General features: G+C 38.7%; 1 protein-coding gene across 2 annotated transcripts in view; it reads right to left on the bottom strand.

Annotated features, from left to right (window-relative positions):
* The window catches only part of TRDMT1 (tRNA aspartic acid methyltransferase 1), a 48,815-nt gene extending 28,515 nt beyond the window's left edge, over window positions 1–20,300 (bottom strand). Inside the window, exon 1 of one of the 2 annotated variants that reach the window (XM_081133110.1) lies at window positions 20,184–20,300. In XM_081133110.1, coding sequence (XP_080989236.1) covers window positions 20,184–20,247 — 64 coding nt within the window. In that variant the 5' untranslated portion in view covers window positions 20,248–20,300. Of the gene's footprint in view, window positions 1–19,951; window positions 20,001–20,183 lie in introns of those variants that run through there. The other variant, XM_081133111.1, reaches the window with a different exon arrangement.
* Window positions 20,301–20,772: the final 472 nt, after the last annotated feature.

Below are 20,772 nucleotides of genomic sequence, written 5' to 3'. Positions count from 1 at the left end.
CTAGTCATCCCCCTATATTGCAGAGGACATCTTTCACAGGCAGACATTTACCTTCCGAGCAGCTTTTGCCTGAGGGGAAAGCAACTGCCCCACCTTGCTGGAAAACCTCTCACTCTACCCCACGGAGTTTCTACAGCCTGAGGCTCATTAAGAGACTGATAACAATCAGCCACCCCACCCTGTGGAGTTTCTACACCCTAAAAATTGTTAAGACAATGAGATTAATCAGTCTCCAGGCAGAGGCAGAACTCAGAGTGCTTTGAGTCTTTGCCTGATCTACTTTGGAACCCAGGCCTTAGAAAAGCAGATTTTGATGTGCATCTTGGTCCTGTCCAAAAGCTCCCCGCCCCAACAGAGGGGGCCTCAAGCTATGGGTTGTTGATAGCTCCAAACAGGGTACTCAAGGTCACTCACAAACAGCATCTGATATCGGCCTACACCAGCGACCATCCAAAAAGACTGAGAACTAGTAGGTCTACCTAATACATAGAATCAAACCCAAAGAGGCAGCCAAAATGGGGAGACAAAAAAACAAGCCCCAAATGAAAGAACAAGAAAAGTCTCCAGAAAAAGAGCAAAATGAAATGGACATAAGAAATCTATCAGATACAGAGTTCAGAATGCTGATTGAAAGGATGCTCAACAGCATGAAAAAAGATATGGAAACTATGAAAAATGACCATTCAGGAATGAAGAATGACACAACAGAAATAAAGAGTACATTGGAAGGAATAAACAGCAGATAAGAGAAAGCTAAGAGTTGGATGAGTGACAGGGTAGAGAAAAGCACTCAATCAGAGATCCAAAAAGAACAATTAAAAAACAGGACAGTCTAAGGGAGCTGTGGAACAACATGAAACATAACAATACTTGCATCATAGGAGTGCCAGAGGAGGTCAAAAGTAAGCACGGGTTAGAGAACCTGTTTGAAGAAATAATGGCAAAAAACTTCCCTAACCTGGTAAAGGAAAAAGTCACACAAGTTCAGGAGGCACAAAGAGTCCCAATCAAAATGAACCCCAAAAGACCCACATCCAGACATAGCAAAATTAAAATGCCAAAAATCCAAGACAAAGAGAGAATCCTAAAGGCAGCAAGAGAAAAGCAATCTGTTACCTACAAGGAGCTCCCATAAGGTTGTCAGCTGACTTATCAGAAACTCTACAGGCCAGAAGGGAATGGCATGAAGTATTCAACGTAACGCAAAACAAGGATCTGAAACCAAGACTACTCTATCCAGCAAGGCTATCATTCAAAATAGATGGTGAAATATAGAGCTTCCAGACAAAAAAAGGTAACAGGAGTTTATCACCACCAAACCAGCGTTGCAGGAAATCTTAAAGGGGCTGCTATAATTAGAAGTAGAAATAGAGAGAGAAACATAGGCATAAAGAATTAAAATGGCAATAGATAAGTATCTATAAATAATAACCTTAAATGTAAATGGATTAAATGCTCCAATAAAAAGACATAGGGTGGCTTAGTGGATAAGTAAATATGACCCAAATATATGCTCTCTACAAAAGATTCATCTCAGAACAAAAGACCCACACAGGATGAGTGAAGGGATAGAAAAATTTTCCATGCAAATAGAAATGAAAAAAAGCTGGGGTATAATACTCATATCAGACATAATAGACTTATGAAGAACATAAGGGCAGACAAGAACAGTCACTACATGATACTAAAGGGATCGAGCCAACAAGAGGATATGATATAACCCTGATAAACATATATGCACCCAATATAGGACGACCTAAATTTATTTAAAAAAAAAAAAAATCTGGAGGACTTTAAGGGAGAGATGGACAGCAATACAGTCATGGTAGGGGACTTTAATTTGATGTCCGCTGACTTTACTGGATAGATCTTCCAGACGAAAAATCAACAAGGAAACAATGACCCTAAATGACACACTAAAACAGATGGATGTAACTGACATTTACAGAACATTCCACCCCAAAGCTGAAGAATATAGATTCTTCTCAAGTGCACATGGGACATTCTCAAGATAGATCACATGTTAGGACACAAAACAAGTCTCTAAAAGTTCAAGAAGATTTAAACCATATCAAGCATCTTCTCGGACGACAATAGCATGATATTAGAAATCAACTACAATAAAAACACTAAAAAACATTCAAACACATGGAGAGGCTAAATAGCATGTTATTAAACAATGAATGGGTCACCAAAGAGATCAAGAGAGAAATCCAAAACTTCTTGGAAATAAATGAAAATGAGCTCACAACAACCCCAAATGTATGGGACACAATGAAAGCAGTCCTGAGAGGGAAGTTCATAGTACTACAGGCCTATCTCAAAAAATAAGAAAAAATTCTAATAGACTCTCTAACCCTACAACTTAAAGACTTAGAAAGAGAACAACAAGAAAAACCCAGAGTAAGTAGAAGGAAAGAAATAATAATGATCAGAGCAGAAATAAATGATATAGAGACTAAAACAAAATACAAAAGATCAATGAAACCAAGAGCTAGTTCTCTGAAAAGATAAACAAGATTGATGAACTTCTACCCAGACTCTTCAAGAAAAAAAGGGAGAGGACCCAAATAAACAAAATCAGAAATTAAAGAGGTGAAGTAACAACTGACCCAAGAGAAATACAAAGGATTGTATGAACAACTATACGCCATCATGCTGGACAACCTGGATGAAATGGACAAATTCCTAGAAAAATACAATCTGCCAAAACTCAATCAGGGAGAGTCAGAGAACCTGAATAGGCTGATAACTGCTGATGAAGTTGAAGCAGTAATCAAAAGGCTCCCAGCACACAAAAGCCCTGGCCCAGGCAGCTTCACAGGGGAGTTTTACCAAACATTCAAAGAAGAATTAACACCTACCTTCCTCAAACTATTCCAAAAAATTCAAGAGGAAGGAACACTTCCAAGCTCTTTTGATGAGGCCAGCATTTGCCTAATTCCCAAACCAGATAAAGACACTACAAAGGAAGAGTACTACAGGCCAATATCCCTGATAAACATAGATGCTAAAATCCTCAAAAAAAATATTAGCAAATCAGATACAGCAATATATTAAAAAGATCATACACCATGACCAAGTGGGATTTATTCCAGGGATGCAAGGCTGGTACAATATTTGCAAATCAATAAACGTGATACATCACATAAACAAACTGAAAGACAAAAATAACATGATCATATATCAATAGACGCAGAAAAAGCATTTAACAAATCCAACATGCATTTCTGATATAAAATCTCAGCGAACTGGTAATAGAGGGATCATACCTCAACATAATAAAGGCCATATATGACAAACCTACAGCCAACATCATACTCAATGGGCAAAAACTAAAACCATTTCCCCTAAGAACAGGAACAAGACAGGGGTGTCCACTTTCACCACTCTTATTCAACACAGTACTAGAAGTCCTAGCCACAGCAATCAGACAAGAAGAAAACATAAAACGCATCCAAATTGGAAGGGAGGAGTCAAACTGTCATTATTTGCAGATGACATGATACTGTACATAGAAAAATCCTAAAGACTCTACCAAAAACTACTAGGTTTAATAAATGAATTCAGTACAATAGGAGGACACAAAATTAACACCCAGAAATTGATGGCATTTTTATATACCAATAATGTACTCTCAGAAAGAGAAAGTAAAAAAAAATCCCATTTACCATTGCAACTAAAAAAAAAAAGATACTTAGGAATAAACTTAACCAAGGAGGTAAAAAAAACCCTGTACTTGGAAAACTACAGGACGTTGCAAAAAGAGACAGAGGAAGATATAAACAAGTGGAAGAATATACCATGTTCATGGGCTGGAAGAATCAACATCATTAAAATGTCCACACTACCCAAAGCAACCTATAGATTCAATGCAATTCCTATTAAAATACCAACAGTATATTTCACAGATCTAGAAGTAACACTTCAAAAATTTATGTGGAACCAAAAAAGACTCTGAATAGCCACGGCAACCTTGAGAAGGAAGAACAAAGTTGGAGGGATCACAATACCACATTAAAAAATGGACAAAGGACCTAAATAGACACTTCTTCAAAGGGGACATACAGATGGCCAAGAGACATATGAAAAAATGCTCAATGTCACTAATCATCAGAGAGATGCAAATTAAACCACCATGAGGTATCACTTCACACTTGCCAGAATGACTACCATCCACAAATCAAGTTATACTACAAAGCCACTGTAATCAAAACAGCCTGGTACTGGCACAAGAACAGACATATAGATCAGTGGAACAGAACTGAGAAGCCAGAAATCAACCCAAGCCATTGCACTCAATTAATATTTGACAAAGGAGGCTGGAGCATACAATGGAGTAAAGACAGTCTCTTCAACAAATGGTGTTGTGAAAATTGGACAGGTACGTACAAAAAAGTGAAACTAGATCACCATCTTACACCATACACAAGAATAAACTCAAAATGGATGAAAGACTTAAAGGTAAGACATGGAACCATAAAAATCCTAGAAGAAAACGTAGACAGCAAAATCTCAGACATCTCTCATAGCAATATGTTTGCCAATACATCTCCTAGGGCAAGAGAAACAAAGGAGAAAATAAACAAACGGGATTGCATCAAAAAAAAAAAGGCTTCTACACAGCAAAAGAAACCATCAACAAAACAAAAAGGGAGCCCACTGGATGGAAGAACATATTTGCCAATGACGCATCTGATGAAGGGTTAATATCCAATATATATAAAGAACTCATATAACTTAACAAAAGGAAGATAAAAAATCCAATTAAAAAATGGACAAAGGACCTAAATAGACACTTCTTCAAAGGGGACATACAGATGACTAAGAGACATATGAAAAAATGCTCAATGTTACTAATCATCAGAGAGATGCAAATTAAACCACCATGAGGTATCACTTCACACTTGCCAGAATGACTACCATCAACAAATCAACAACAAGTGCTGGAGAGGGTGTGGAGAAAAGGGAACCCTAGTACACTGCTGGTGGGAATGCAGACTAGTGCAGCCACTATGGAAAACAGTATGGAGTCTCCTCAAGAAATTAAAAATTGAACTGCCACTTGACCCAGTGATCCCGCTTCTAGGAATATATCCTAAGAAACCTGAAACACCAAAAACAGAAAGAATTTATGCACCCCTATGTTCATGGCAGCACAATTTACAAAAGCTAAGACCTGGAAACAACCCAAGTGCCCATCAGTAGATGAATGGATAAAAAAGCTATGGGACATTTACATCATGGAATACTATGCAACTGTAAAGAAGAAGGATCTTTTATCCTTTGGGACAGCATGGAGGAAACTGGAAAGTATCATGCTAAGCGAAATAAGCTAGTCAGAGAAAGACAAGTACCACATGATCTCACTCATATGTGGAATATATTAAACAAAATAAACTGATGAACAAAATAGACCCAGAGACATAGAAGCATGGAACAGACTGAGGGATCTCAGGGGGAAGGTGGAGGTGGGAGAGTGGGTGGGGAGAGATTAGTCAAAAGGCTTATATGCTTATATGCATAACCTGTAGACATAGACATTGGTATAGGGAAGTCCTGGTGGTGGTGTGGATATGGGGTGGAGGGGATCAATGGTGGAAAGAGGGGGACATTTGTAACACTTTCAACATTAAAGATACAAAAATAAAATAAAAGTTTAAAGAAAAAGAGAAGAGGAAGCAATGAATCTTGAGGAGGACCTTGAGAAAAGAAATTAAACTGTAATAAATAATAAATCTTTCCAGTACATCTCTAGAAAAGTTCACTTAAAATGATGTTGGCATAATTAGGTAGTTAATACAGCTACTGCTTTCCCTATTTCTTTCTCCCTCCCCTTCCTCCCTCCTTCTCTCCCTTCCTACCTCCCTCTCTTCCTTGCTCTCACTCTCTTACCATAGCTTAAGCTTCTCTGTGTAGAGAAAATCAAGAGAAAAAGCAATTTTGGTAGAGGCCACACAACCCTGCACAGCCTTGAATTACCCTTAGCCTTGGGGATGCAGGGAGCCTTGATTTCCAGGGACATAATCTGGTCCCTAAAAGGAAGTTTAATGGGTAGTTGAAATTAGAGTTAACTTGAAACTCTAGAACAGCTTAGTACATCAGTGATAACTATGATAATGAAAATGTTCTTTATCTGCACTTTCCAATATAGTAGTCACTAGCCACACGTGGTTATTGAGTGCTTAAAATGTGGCTAGTGCAATTGAAAAACTAAATTTCTAATTTAATTTAAGTCATTTAAATCTCAATAGCTACATATGGCTGTGGATACCATACTGGGCATTCCAGCTCAATAACCTTGGGATTGCTATCATGAAAGGATGGGAAGCATTATACAGAGTGAGCATGAAGACAGCCTATGGAGTCAGAGAAACTCATGTTCAAATTCTGGATCTGACACTTATTTGTTAGTTATGTAGCCTTGGAAAATTTATTTATCCTCTCTAAGCCTTAATTTCCTTATCAATGAAGTGTACATAACAGCAGCTCCCAAAAAGAGCTGCTATAAAAAGTAAATGAAATAAAATATGTAAAATACCTAGTATATAGTAGATTCTCAATAATTATTAAAATTCCTATTCATTGCCTGACTTCTCATTGCCTGACTTCTAACTGGAATATTACAGACTAAATAGACAAAATTATTATTATAATTATTTTAATTATTATTTTATTAAAGCTAAGAAATTACACCAGTGAGAAAAGTTTAAGAGTTATAACTGTTCATCTGGGTGACAAATTTGAGGAAAACTATTTCTGAAAGATCTGAGAGTGACATAAGAAGGGATCTTCACAACTTCCAATAGCTGGATGGTTCCAATCTCTACTAGAGAACACTAAGAGAACATGATTTAAATCCAATCCCAAGAGATCAGCATTAGTAAAAGAAAAAACTTTCCTAATCTTGCTATCAAACCCTGGCATAAAAGAAAAGGAAAAAAGGTATAAAGGGAAATATTTTTCAAAGCAGGGCAGAATCTCTTTTCTGCAGGGTATTTATTACTTGTTTTGTCCAATACGGAGGAAGACAGTCCAACTAAACAAACTTCTAAAGATACTTTCTACCCTAATAATCTATGAGTATTTAGAAAAGAATAGGTCTTCAGGTCAATCCACTGATTAGAAACTAAAGAACTGACACAAGATAAATGCTCTTCTACAGTTAAGTTTGTCTATAGATTTGCCTTTTCTAGCTATTACATTTTTTTAATTATTAAGGGAAAAAAATAGTAAGTCTATGATTACATTATGACAAATAACATACAGTTTCTGTTTCCATATTCAGTGATGATGCAGAGAAAAAGTGATTTGTAGGTATCAAACTGCAAGAATACTGTACAAATGCTTAGTTTTTCCAATTATATGCATCTATTAGAGAGAAACTGCTATCACTTCACAGACAAAGCTAGATCTTAGGTGAAATACTGCTACACCTTTTTTGATGGTATCAATCTTCAATTCCCTTGTCCTCCTTCCCATTTCAAACTACCTAAGCGATACTTAACCTATTAGCCAACAACACTAAACAAAGGACTACTTAAAAAAAAAAAAAAAAGTACAGAAAGTGGATAGCAAACATCATGATCTTCGTTTTACAGAATTCAAAGAACTTAATTGCTCATTAATGCTGTCTCTCTGACTTCATCACGTGATTTCTAGTCATACAATCTCTGCAGAAATTATTTGTCTACCCCAATATTTATTTTCCCATTCTCTTCAAGATCCAAACATCAAATTTATTCCCTGTGGCAGTGCACCCAGATAAAAGGACTATATCCCACCGCCTCTGCAGCTAGAGGGCCTTGGGGCTAAGTTCTAGCCTCTGAGATATAAGAGGAAGTATATCAAACTCTCAGGAAGTGTCAAAAAAAAGATGGTGAGAGATGCTTGTGCTTTCTGGCCTTCCTACTATTGGTTTGGAAAATAAATACAATGGCTGGAGCTCTAATCAACATGTTAGACCATGAAGAGGAAAGCTACTCTATAGGACTGGCAAAGAACTGGGAGGACTGAGATCATGAATGGTTTCACAGAGTCACCACAGCAGCCCTTGATTAGCACCTTTAGACTTATTTTATGGGAGAAACAAACTTCTACCTTATTTGAGTAATTATTATTTTGAATGTTTTTATTATCAACAATCATACCTAATCCTAACAGATACCTCAGTTTAGATAGCGCACGTGTGTGTAATGAAGATGAAGAAATTCAAGTTCATTTTCTTCTTAGACCGGATCTATTTATTTCAACAAACTTTTATTGAGTATCATGCGCAAGGCATTTTGCTACATTATACAGGGGTGAATATACAACGTTTATATTTAGAAAGATCAGGGGAATTTTAAAAGTAAAACAATATTGTTTTCCCCTCAAGTACAAGAATCCTTCCCTTAATATGCAAAATCATTTTCCCTCAAATTTGCCTTATAAAGTGAATTTCTACCAAGCAAATACTATTTTCATTATTTTTTTTTTAAAGTGGCATCTGTGTTTTCCTGAGGATGTAACACTTTGGACCTTGATTTAAGAAAATATAGAGAATTTAGAAAACTTACCAAAGTCTTACATTAAATAAATGACTCAAAGATAGAACTGAATAGCATTAATAGCAATACCAATATTAATAACTACACCATGTTATACCAAATACCTTCCTGATAAAATCCAAAATTCTTAGCATCATCTGGATCCTGCGTACCTATACAGCCTCCTCTCTCAACATTGTCCGTTGACCAACTCCACACTCTCTTCCAATTTACACTTGCCACCCTCATACACATACATTTTTCCCTTAGGTAATAGCATACTATTTATCATGCCCCCAATGGGCCATAATTTCTCAATCCTAGTGTCTCTGCACATAGTTATAAAACCTATCCTATCCTGCCTAACCACTAACACCATCTCTCTTGTCCTGAATCATTCTTAATGGTCCCTCAGGACTCACTCAGCTCAGGCATGACTCCTCCAGGAAACTTTGAGGAGGAAAGTTTTGCATTTATCCCAGGACACTGTCTCTCTCGCTAGACTATGCAATCTGATAGAGCTCTGGCCGTATCTCATATATTTGGGTACTTGCAACACACAGACACTGCCATAACTGGCACCCACAGGCCCTCAATAACCTTCTCCTGACTGAATAGATGCATGAGTATGCATGAATTTGATTTCTGAAATCAACTCCTGATTATTGTTGATTACCCTCTTCACCGTCCTTTCCTGAGAACAGGACTAGCTTAATCTTTAATAAGCTTGTACTTATGTGATCATCAACGTCTACTGCAAAGTTCATTTTTAAGTAGATTGACATTTAGGTCAAATTTTTACCTGGGAAACAAAATTAAGTGCCCAGAATAGCCTATAAAACTCTATCTTACAAATATCTTAAACACAGCACCAATAGTCTGGCAGTTAGTAAGTATTTATGATAGCACCTATCACACACTGGGCACCCTTCTAGGTATTGAGAATACAAGACAAGTGGACATTTGTTTCTGCTTTGCCAGCAGTCCCAGATTTTCTTTTAGGGATCTTATCTTACTTGGTATTGGTCAAAGTAGTTCACATAGCCTCAAACTCTCAACCCCCGTCTCTATGAAAGCATATGTAACATGCCAGCTCCAATAAGACTTGCCAGGGTGGTTTCAGGATGGGCACAGAACTCAAAATAAGATAATAAAAGTTTATTATAGGCACAAGAGGGAATGCCTGGCTTTTTCTTGGGCAATTAGGGTTTAACCTTGGAAGGACATAAGTTGAGAGGCTACTACAACCATCTTGATGCAATAAGGGAAGAGTATACATAAAAATGCACTCAATCCAGAAACAACGCTGAGATATATAGAGAAAGAAACAGGTTTCTGGTGACATGAGTTGAGCCCCTTCTTCAAGCTCTACCCCAAACCAAGCTTACATTTGGGCTTGATCATTACATGAGTATTTACAACTTTTATGTAAATCAGTTTGGGTTGAGTTTTCTATAACTTGAAAACAACAGTTCTAATACACATTCAAAAGAACAGACACTTAAATATCATTTGTCACTATAAGGAAGTGCATTTTACATTCCAACTTGGCAAGCAGAGCAACATGAATGCTAAAAGTTTCATGAATGAGTAACTAACTATATATCTACAAAATAAAAGCACTTCTCTTTAAATGTCCTAAATTGAGGCAATAGTGGCAGGAGTCCCAATTTGGAGAGCCAGGGCTTCATTATGGGGATACCCAATTACCTAATCCTATATATGTATTCTAAATAAAACAAGTATGTAGAAAGCCATTTGTGACCTATTATCTCCAATGTCTTTTGAGGAGCACATAATATTTTCGGTTGTACAGTCTTACCAATTCTTATGAAATTCAAGTTTTGAAAGTAAAAATAATTAAAAGATACTTCAATTACAGGCAGCTCAAAAATAAAGAATATAAATGATCAATTAACATATAAAAGGATATTGAACCTCACTAATAGTGACAGAAATCCACATTAATCAGTTTTACCTATCAGACTAGCAAAGATATTATAAGATGAACCCTGTCTAGTGTTAGCAAGCGTTTGAGAAAATGTGCCCTTCCTCATATTGGCTGCAGTATACATTGATTTAACCCTTCTACTATTAGACCTCACTATCCCACTGCTGGTAATTTATGCTAAAGAAATATTTGGACAAGTAAGTAAAGATATAACTGTAATACCACACACGTATGAGAATAGACATGTTGAAAATGACACCCATATATATTGACATGAAGTGATATACATATTTTTAAGTACAAAAAGCAGCTTACTAAATATCCTGTTGAGTAATGATCCAAGTTTTATAAAGTGTATGTGTATATGTATACATGCACATTAAGAAAAAAAACAGCAGATGTCAACAGGGGCTCTCTTGGTGGTAGAGGTAGAATTTGGAGGTAATTCTTACTTCTTCCCTTAAACGTTTTTGGATTATTTGGGGGGCTTTTCTTTACAATAAGAACATAGTAGAAAGCAAACAAACATTTCCTTTTGATTTTGGAACAAAAGAATTCAATACTTCTATTGCTTGTGACCCTGAAAAATCATAAAAGGAAATTAAATATCAAGGACAAAAGAAAGGCTTGTATATATTCTGAAAACATGTTCATTGGACTGTGACCACACACATACACCAGTGAACAGTTAAGTCAATACATTATTTTATCCCACCACCTCAACAACAGTAAAAAAAAAAAAAAACAAAAAAAAACACACAAAAAACAACAACCCACATACATATACACAATAAGCTAAATTGACATATAGCTACATTGACATATGGTATTTTAGAGATCAACAAGTAGCATATGGCCAAAAATGTAATGAGTTAAAAGCTATCTATTTAGATATTACAGAATTCAAAGGATATAAATGTCTTCTCTATTTTTTTCCATGATATTTAGACCTTCTCTTAAGCTCTAAAATTAAGGGTATTACCAATGTTTAAAAACACATTATTTAAATAGTTAAGAAATAAACGATATAAACATGTGCAGTCCAGCCTATTACAGGTTTAAACAACAAAGACTTTGTTTTACATAAATTTTCTTTGTGAATGAACATCTATGAATGGTTCATTACTATAAAATGGTGAAATGCTCCTTGTGATGTTTTCACATAATGTAAAAGGTGACGATTTCTTATATATTTGTGGAAGTCAAAGAAATGATATAAGCATTCATACTCTGTAACGTAGTTAACTGCGAATGAAAAAAAGAGTTCTTGTAAAAAATATAATTATGTTATCATAAAGATCCCCAAGATTAAACTAAAATTTCCTATCTAAATTTTTCCTGCCGTAAGTTTTACAATGTTTCACTAGGGCAGAAAGTTTAAGTCATAAGACCTCAAAGGAAAATACACTCCAATAACTCCATTCCTCATTTTCCTCTTCCACATGTCCTTCTGACTATATATTTCTCTGCAAACCTTTTCCCATTAAGCCATGTAGTATTCAACAAATATTACCTAGCATTTCTTTAACCAAGGCTGTCACAGGCACACCCTACAGAAGATCTTTTATTCACACAGAGAGAATATATTCATATGTCCTAAAGAGAAAGATTTAGGATATGAATAGCTATCTAGCTCTTTCTCTACCTGTTTGAATTTAGCGCCACCATTTCCAACTGTGTAACTTATAAGTTACTTGACGTCCTTGTGTCTCAGTGTCTTTATCTATAAAACAGAGATAATAAAGTACCTATGTCATATGTTTTTGAGGACTACATTATTAATACCTTTAAAGCTCTTACATTTGTGATGGCCAATCATTCAATAAATGCTTGCTATTATTATCAAAGGAACAAAGATTTTTTAAAATATCACATGCTACAAAGGTTCAGGCATGACAGGAAGTCTCACTGCAGGTAGATGTGACCATCAATTGAGGATTCAGTGTTTTAGATAAGAGTTCTTTGGCAGTATGTATCTAAAGCCTTAAAAATTGCTTTGCAGTTATCAATTGTAATAATTTTTTATATTTCAGTTATAGTTGACATACAATACTATATTAGTTTCAGGTGTACACTCCAGTGAAATTACATAACTATGTAATTATATGAAATGTTAAAGGGTCTTCTTTAACATTTAGAAATTACATAACTAAGTAATCATCCTGATAAATCTCGTACTCATCTGACACCATACATAGTTATTAGAGTATTACTGACTATATTCCCTATCTTGTACTTTACATCCTCATGACTATTCTGTAACAACCAATTCGTACTTCTCAATCCCTTCACCTTTTCACCCACCCCCCCAACCCCCCCGAACATTTAGCAACTGTCAAAATGTTCTCTGCATCTGTTTCACCATTGCTTATTCGCTTGTTTTTTAGACTCAATTGTTGATAGATAAGTATTTATTGCCATTTTATTGTTCACATTTTTTATCTTTTTCTTTTTTCTTAAAGAAGACCCTTTAACATTTCATATAATATTGATTTGGTAGTGACGAACTCCTTTAGTTTTTCCTTGTCTGGGAAGCTCTTTATCTGTCCTTCAATTCTAAATGATAGCTTTGCTGGGTAAAGTAATCTTGGTTGTAGGTTCTTGCTTTTCATCACTTTAAATAGTTCTTGCCATTCCCCTTCTGGCCTGCAAAGTTTCTTTTGAGAAATCAGCTGACAGTCTTATGGGAGCTCCCTCACAGGTAACTAACTGCTTTTTTCTTGTTGCTTTTAAGATTTTCTCTTTAACTTCTGGCATTTTAATTATGATGTGTCATGGTGTGGGCCTCTTTGGGTTCACCTTGTTTGAGACTCTCTGTACTTCCTGAACTTGTATGTCTATTTCCTTCACAAGGTTAGGGAAGTTTTCTGTCATTCTTTTTTCAAATAGGTTTTCAACTTTCTGCTTTCTCTTCTCCTTCCAGTACAACCATGACACAAATGTTGGTATGCTTAAAGTTGCCCCAGAGGCGCCTTATACTATCCTCATTTTTTTTTAAAGTTTTTTTTGCTTGTTTTTAGAGGAAATGCGGGAGGAAGAAACAGAGAAAGAGAGGAAGAGAGAGAGAAAGCAGCATTGATTTGTTGTTCCATTAATTTGTGCATTCACTGGTTGATTCTTGTATGTGCTCTGAGTGGGGATTGAACCTGCAACCTTGGTGTACTGGGACAATGCTCTATCCAACTGAGATAACTGGCCAGGGTGTCATCTTTCTTATTCTCTTTTCTTTTTGCTGTTCTGATCAGGTGGTTTTTGCTTCCTTATATTCCAAATTGCTGATTTGATTCTCGGCTTCATCTACTCTACTCTTGATTCCCTGTAAATTATTCATTTCAGTTAGTGTAGCTTTTATTTCTGACTGGTTCTTTGTTATGGTTTCCATGTCCCTTTTTATGCTGTTGAAGATCTCACTAAGTTCACTGAGTATCCTTATAAACAGTGTTTTGAACTCTGTATCTAGTTTATTGCCTCTCTCCATTTTATTTCATTTATTTTCTGGAGTTTTGTTCTGTTCTTACATTTGAGCCATGTTTCTTTGTCTCCTCATTTTGGCAGCCTCCCTGTGTGTTTCTATGTATTAGGTAGAGCTACTATGTCTCCAAGACTTGGTAGAGTGGCATAATGTAGTAGGTGTTCTGTAGGATCCAGCAGCACAGCCTCCCCAATCACTCCAGGAGAGCTGGGCACTCCAGGTGTGACACCCTCACATACCATGTGGGCTGTGTACACCCTCCTGTTATAGTTGAGCCTTGACTGCTATTGGCACATCACTGGGAGGGATTTACCTACCTCCAAGCCTTTCAGCTGCAAGGACTCTCTGCGACCACCTACCACTGTGGAGGATCAGCTGTGCAGGAGCCCACCCCCATGATACAGGAGTTATTTCAGTGTGCCCACTGAATCCCGCCCCTTGAGTGTGTCACTTGCAGAAATAGTTAGGTGGTGCTTCCACATGGTCTGACGCTGTCCACCAGGTGCGCTGGCTTTGGGGCCTCCCGGGAGATGTAGGTGTTCTGCCCAGAGCCACCTGGCATGAGCTACAAAGAAATCTGCAGATGGCTGCTTCTTGTACTGGGCTTGGAGGTGCCCAGGTTGCAAACCAAGGCAGACTGCTGCCAGTGCCAGACCTGGAGCCACTTAGCAAGAGGTACAGGGCACGCTGAGGCCAGATGCTGCTTGTTTGAGAGATTTTAATTTTTTTTAAATATATCTTTATTGATTCAGAGAGAGGAAAGGAGAGGGAGAGAGAGAGACAGAAACACCAATGATGAGAGAGTCATTGGAGATCGAGCCCGCAACCCAGGCATGTGCCCTGACGTTGAATCAAACCTTGATCTCCTGGATCCTAGGTTGACGCTCAACCGCTGAGCCACACCTGGCCAGGCTGAGAGATTTTAGAGAAGTCTGAAGGATGAGCCAAGACATGCCACTCATAAGGAGAAGCCACTGGAAACAGCTTGGGTGGAAATAGCTTGGGTGGGCACACAAGTTGGGTGGGGCAGGGCCTGAGGGAATCCCCAGGGTGTGATGAACAGTAATAACCAGGAGGATGGAGACTCAGATGTGGCACCTGCCTACCAGCTCTTTGGGGGACAAAGGGATCTCAAAAAAGAAACCATGGCCTCTGCCAAAACTTCTGTCTGGAAGAAAACTGCCCCTCCAGCTCTTGCCCTGATGCCAGACAATTCAATTCCTGCCCATATGTCCCTATGCCTTTTGAGCTGCTGCCCTAGAGCTGAAGCTCAGAAGGAGTGAGCCGAAGTAAGCCCACGTGCAGGCCCTTTAAGAGAAACTGCCTGGGACTCCAACAGTCCTCCGTCTCTCTCAACCACACTTCCCACAGGTTCTTCCAGCCAGAAGTTATGGGGACTTGTCTTCCGGGCACTGGAACCCTAGACCTGCTGTGGGGCTGGGACCCCTTGCTCCTCAGTGGGGACCTCTGTAGCTGACAGATGCCTCCCAACTTTTATCTGCTACACATGAATGTGGGACAAGCCAGTTTCACGTCTCTGCCCCTCATACCAGTCTCAATGTGGCTTCTTCTTTATATCCTTAGTTGTAGAATTTCCATTCAGCTAGATTTCAGGTGGTTCTATATGATGGTTGCTCTTTTATTTAGTTATAATTTTGATGTGGTGGGAGGATTCGAGTGCTGCATTTTCTGGACTTACCAAGTTTATATTAGGGCACATATCCTTAGGCATGGTAGGCAGAATAATGACTAACTCCCCCACCAAAGATTTCACATCCTGATCCCTGAAACCTGTGAAAATATTACCTTACATAGCAATAGGGACTTTCCAGATATGATAAAGGATCCTAAGAACAGGAGATTATCCTGAGTTACACAGATAGCCACAATGTAATCGCAGGAAGGATGGACAAAGGTTAAAATCAGAGAAGTAATATAATGAAGGAAGGAAAGTCAGAGAGAAAGACTGGAAGATGTTACTCTTTTGGCACTGAATATGGAGGAAGGGGTCACATGCTGAAAGATGCAGGTTACCTCTAGAAGCTGAAAAAGGCAAGAAAACTGATCCCCCCCTACAGCCTCCAGAAGGAATACAGCTCTAGCAACACCTCCAGAACTATAAGATAATAAATTGGTGTTGCTTTAAGCCATTAATTTTGTGGTAACTCATTACAGCAGCCATAGGAAACTAATATGTACAGCAATAAAAGATGTGGAGAAAAATATTTATGTAAAGGACAAATGCTATTTTATTTATAATAGTGAAAAATCATAAGCAATCTAAATGTCCAAAAATAGGTAACTGCTTTGTATAAGTATGGAACTTTCATAAAATGGAATATCACAGAGCTTTTAAAAAACAAGTTTAGAAATATATACAATGGCAAGGAAAAATTTCAAGATATTTCAAGTGAAAACAAAAAGCTATAATTTATTTTAATATTCATGGTTACATGTAGAATAAAGATTGAAAAAATGTAATCTAAATCCTTAACAGTTTTTTATTCCTGCATGAGCATCATGTATGATTTTTATTTTTAAATTCTTTCTTTGCCTGTGTAGCATCAATATTTCCCAGTAGACCATAATCTCTGGAGGAAAAGAACATAGTTTCCTCTTAATGCTGTATCCCCATCACACACCCCAGTAACTGACACAGAAACCACTCAATAATAATGTGCTGAGTGATTAAATGCACGTTTTCAATATTTCCCAATTTTAAAAAATACATCATATAAAACAGAAAGAATATAAATGTAAAATGGTATTTTTAAATATTCAACTTCACTATTAATTAAAATAATTTCACCTAGTAAATTATGTAGTTTTAAATGTTATAGTAGCATATTTATGGTAACACAGTTTATTGGATATATCCCTTTAAAATGTAAATTGACAATATCACCAACTTTTAAAATGTTAATGCTCTATAACTTATTCACTCATTCAACAAATGTTTACTGAGCATCCACTATGCAACAAGCACTATTCTAGGTGCCAAGAATACAACAGTGAACAAAATAGAAAATAAACAAATCCCACACAAAACAAACAAAAATTTCAAACAAAAATATCTCCACCCTCACGGAACTTGTATTTTAGAAGGGGAGGTAGCTAATTAAAAACATAAACAAATAAAATATATCATATGATAAGGAGCAAAAACAATTAAGGGGGATAGGGAGAATGAGCAGAAGCTGCAATTTTCAATAGTAATCAGGGAAGCCCTGAGAAGATGACATTAAAGACAAGAATGGAATACTACAAAGCCATAAAAAAGAAAAATCTTGTCTTTTGTGACAGCATGGATGGACCTGCATTATTATGCTAAGTGAAATAAGCCAGTCAGAGAAAGACAAATATCATATGATCTCACTTATATGTGGAATCTAATGAACAAAATAAACTGACGAACTAAAAAGAAACACAGGCATGAGACTAAGAGCTGTCAGAGGGGAGGGGGTGGGGACTGGATGAAAGAAGGTGAAGGAATTAGCCAAAGAACACAGATGCATAATCCATAGACACAGATAACAGTGTGTTGATGGTAAGAGGGTAGGGGGGCAGGGGCTGGGTAGAAGTGGGCAAAGGGGTAGGGGTGGGGGGAAAATGGGACATCTGTAATAGTGTCAACAATAACATTAAGTAAAGAAATAAAATAAAGACAAAGGACTAGTCATGCGGCTCTCAGTAGCCCAGACGGAGGGAACAGCAAGTACAATGGCCCTAAGGCAGGGATGTTCTTGGTGTGTTTACTGGTAGCAAGGAGACCATTATCCCTAATCCACTCCCAAGGAGCTAATACTGGTAACAGGAGAATATGCATCCTTCCCAACCTTTTTCTAAGTCCAAACTCACCTACACACACTCACACACACACAGATGCACTCATGCACTGTATGTATGTGCCCAAATATAAGACAACTAGAATAAAAGTCAACCCCCTCCATCATTTCCCCATGAGAATATCCAAAATTAGATGTATGGCCATTTTCATTATACATGACGAAAAAATATGGCTGAAATATTCAAATAACCTCATATTACATAACATTAATTCAGTAGAGAGGCTGCAGGAAGGCTCTGTGGGTTATAGGGTCAGCCAAGGAAAGCTACTCTGAAGAGGCCACATATGAACCAAGGCATGAAAAAGAAATGCATCCGCTCTGGAAAAGTCTGGGGTTAGAGCACTCCGGGTGGACACTATAGTAAAGGCCAGAATGTAGCAGGAACACGGGGGGTTGAGGAATGCAGAGAAAGAAGACCAGTGTGCCCAAAAAAGAGAACCAGAGGCAGAGTGGCATGTAAGGCTGATGAAGCAGACAGAAGCCAGATGTCATAGGCCTAGTAAGAAGATAGTACTATGACTCTAAGCTCAAATGGAAGCCTGTTAAGCAAGGAAGTGAGTGACATGATTCAGTTTAGTGTGCAAAAAGATCATTCTGTTGCTATGTGGAGAAAGGGTGGAGAAAGAGTGGAAGCAGGGGAGCAGTTAGGAAATTACTATTTTAAGTAAGAGATGGTATAGCTAAGATTCAGGATGGTGGCAGTGGTAATAGAAATAAATTTGTGTACAAATTCAGGTTGCACTGGATGACAAGAAAGAAAATATTTAACTGTTTCATTAACCAAAAAATTAAAATTATACAATTGCCCCTTTCAAATTAGCAAAAGTTAAAAATGGATAATACAAGTCCCGAAGACTATATAGTTGAAAAGCAATGTTATATTATCAAAAGCCTTAAAAATATTCTCATAATTTTTTACTTGGTAACTGGCACATGGTCAGTCTTTCATTGTGGAATGAATTAATCTGACTTTTACAAAACATGCTTAAAGAGAAAATCAGGATTTATGGTCAAGGGTGTGACTGTAGCACATTTATAAATGCAAAAAAAAAAACACCAGCGAATTATCTAATATTCAACACTTAAGGAGTGGCTGAATTGTAGCCTATGGTAAAGCACTAAGCAACCTGAAAATCACATTTGAAGATATGAGGGAAATTTAACTAAGAAAGCAAATAGTACTGGAGTTTTGTTTTCATGCTGGTAAGTTTTGATATGACAACTGAACAGAGAGAGCTAGCAAATAATTGGTTATAAAAATTTAACAATAACTAATCTAGTCTAAACTCAAAACTCAACACATATTTTCAGAAAACTTACATACTCAACTCATTACACACTGTCTGTATCTTAGTGTCAGCCAGTTGTTACCCTTGGTACTAAAAAAGGAAGCAGGGCAGTTTCCGTTTTGTGGTTGTCTTAGCAATTTAAGTATAAACATTCACATTCAAAGTCTCTTTGTCACTCTGTATCTCCAGTGCCTGGCACACAGTACCAGGCACAGAACAGGAGCTTGCTCCACCCATATTTTTGGGTGACTATCACCAAAAATAAACTTTTCAACTCCAACTTAGCAAATTGAAAACGTCAAAAAGGAAGAGGTACATACAAGCAACAGTGATAACAGCAATTTATAATATTTTGAGTGGCTACCGTGTACCACTTTATGTGCCTTATCTTCACTCCTCATAATAATCCTTCTCTGAAAGAATTACTTTTCACATTTTAAAACCAGGAAGCGGGTTCAAAATGTTAAAGAACTAGCCCAAGGTCACACAGCAACTGAGTCTGAACGCAACTCTTCTCACGCCCGAATGTATCTAGACACCATGTACCGAGACAGGATGTTTCTTTTCAGCGATCAGAAGTGACCAGATTATTCCTCGAGGCTTCCCCTACAGTGCTTGGTGTTCAGTAACCTCTACCTTAATCGCAGTTATCCCTTGGAAGAGCCTTGAGTCACCAGAGGAGACCTGACCAGCGGCCTCCCCTCCCCCACCGAGACTGCCTCGGGGCCCGGCCGGGCTCTCCCCGCCTCCCGGGGAGGCCGCGCAGGGGCCTGGGCCTAGACGCCAGGCCGGGGTCGCCCCTCCCACCCTGTGGGGACCATTTTGGTTTCCCTTAGAGCCTAGCCTTGAGGCTCCAGACTCACACATGGAGTCCTCTAAGGCTGCAGACTGGAAGAAGGGAGTCTCGGCGCCGAGCAGCTGGAGGAGGTGGCCCGCTGGGGCGGTTTCCAGGACAACTGGGTTTCCCCTTCCCGCCCCACCCCCACCCCCACCCCCCGGCTCCGCCCCTAGAGACTCCTCGCTCCTCGCCTCCCGGGAGCGGGAGGGCGGACCAGCGCCGACGCGGGACTAGAGAGCCGCTCGGTGCACTCTCACCTCTCAGCGCCTGGTGCATGCCCCCAATGCCGCTGTACAGCTCCAGGACCCGCAGAGGCTCCATCCCCGCGCCGCCGCCGCCGCCGCCGCCACGGCGGAAGTAGGCCTGCCGGTCCCGCAGCTTCTCCTCCCTCCGCCCGCGCCGCTCCCTGGGCTCGGGTTCCGCGGCTTTTCAGTTCCACCCTTCCTGCGGCTCAGGCTCAGGGTTGCACTGGGCTGCGTGGGGCCTGGGGACGGGCAGGGGTCAGCGCGGGGACAAAGGGCATGTAACAGTGAGGGCTCCCAAGTGCACACAGCCACGCCGTGGCCTCATTTACGCTTCACCGTCCTTCTGAGGTGTTTTCAGCGGCCTTGAGAGGGGGGAAACACGGAGCTCAGTGGAGGCGCAAAATCTGCCTGTGCCTCAAAATAATTGGAATCCAGAAAACTCACTTTTCAGGCCATGCTGCTTTTCCAGAAACCCCTCGGACGCCTGAGTCGTTCCAGCCTGTCTTCCATCAGCCTTGAACACACAACACGTGCTTGGGGTTATGGAGATAAATCAGACCAACCTCTTCCCCAGGTGAGGTCCCAGTTACAAGTATGGAAA

Source organism: Miniopterus schreibersii (genome assembly GCF_964146895.1).
Source record: "Miniopterus schreibersii genome assembly, chromosome: 1".
Taxonomy (NCBI): Eukaryota; Metazoa; Chordata; class Mammalia; order Chiroptera; family Miniopteridae; genus Miniopterus; species Miniopterus schreibersii.
The sequence above is the reverse complement of the archived record's forward strand: the minus strand, read 5'-3'. Positions and strand labels throughout refer to the sequence as shown.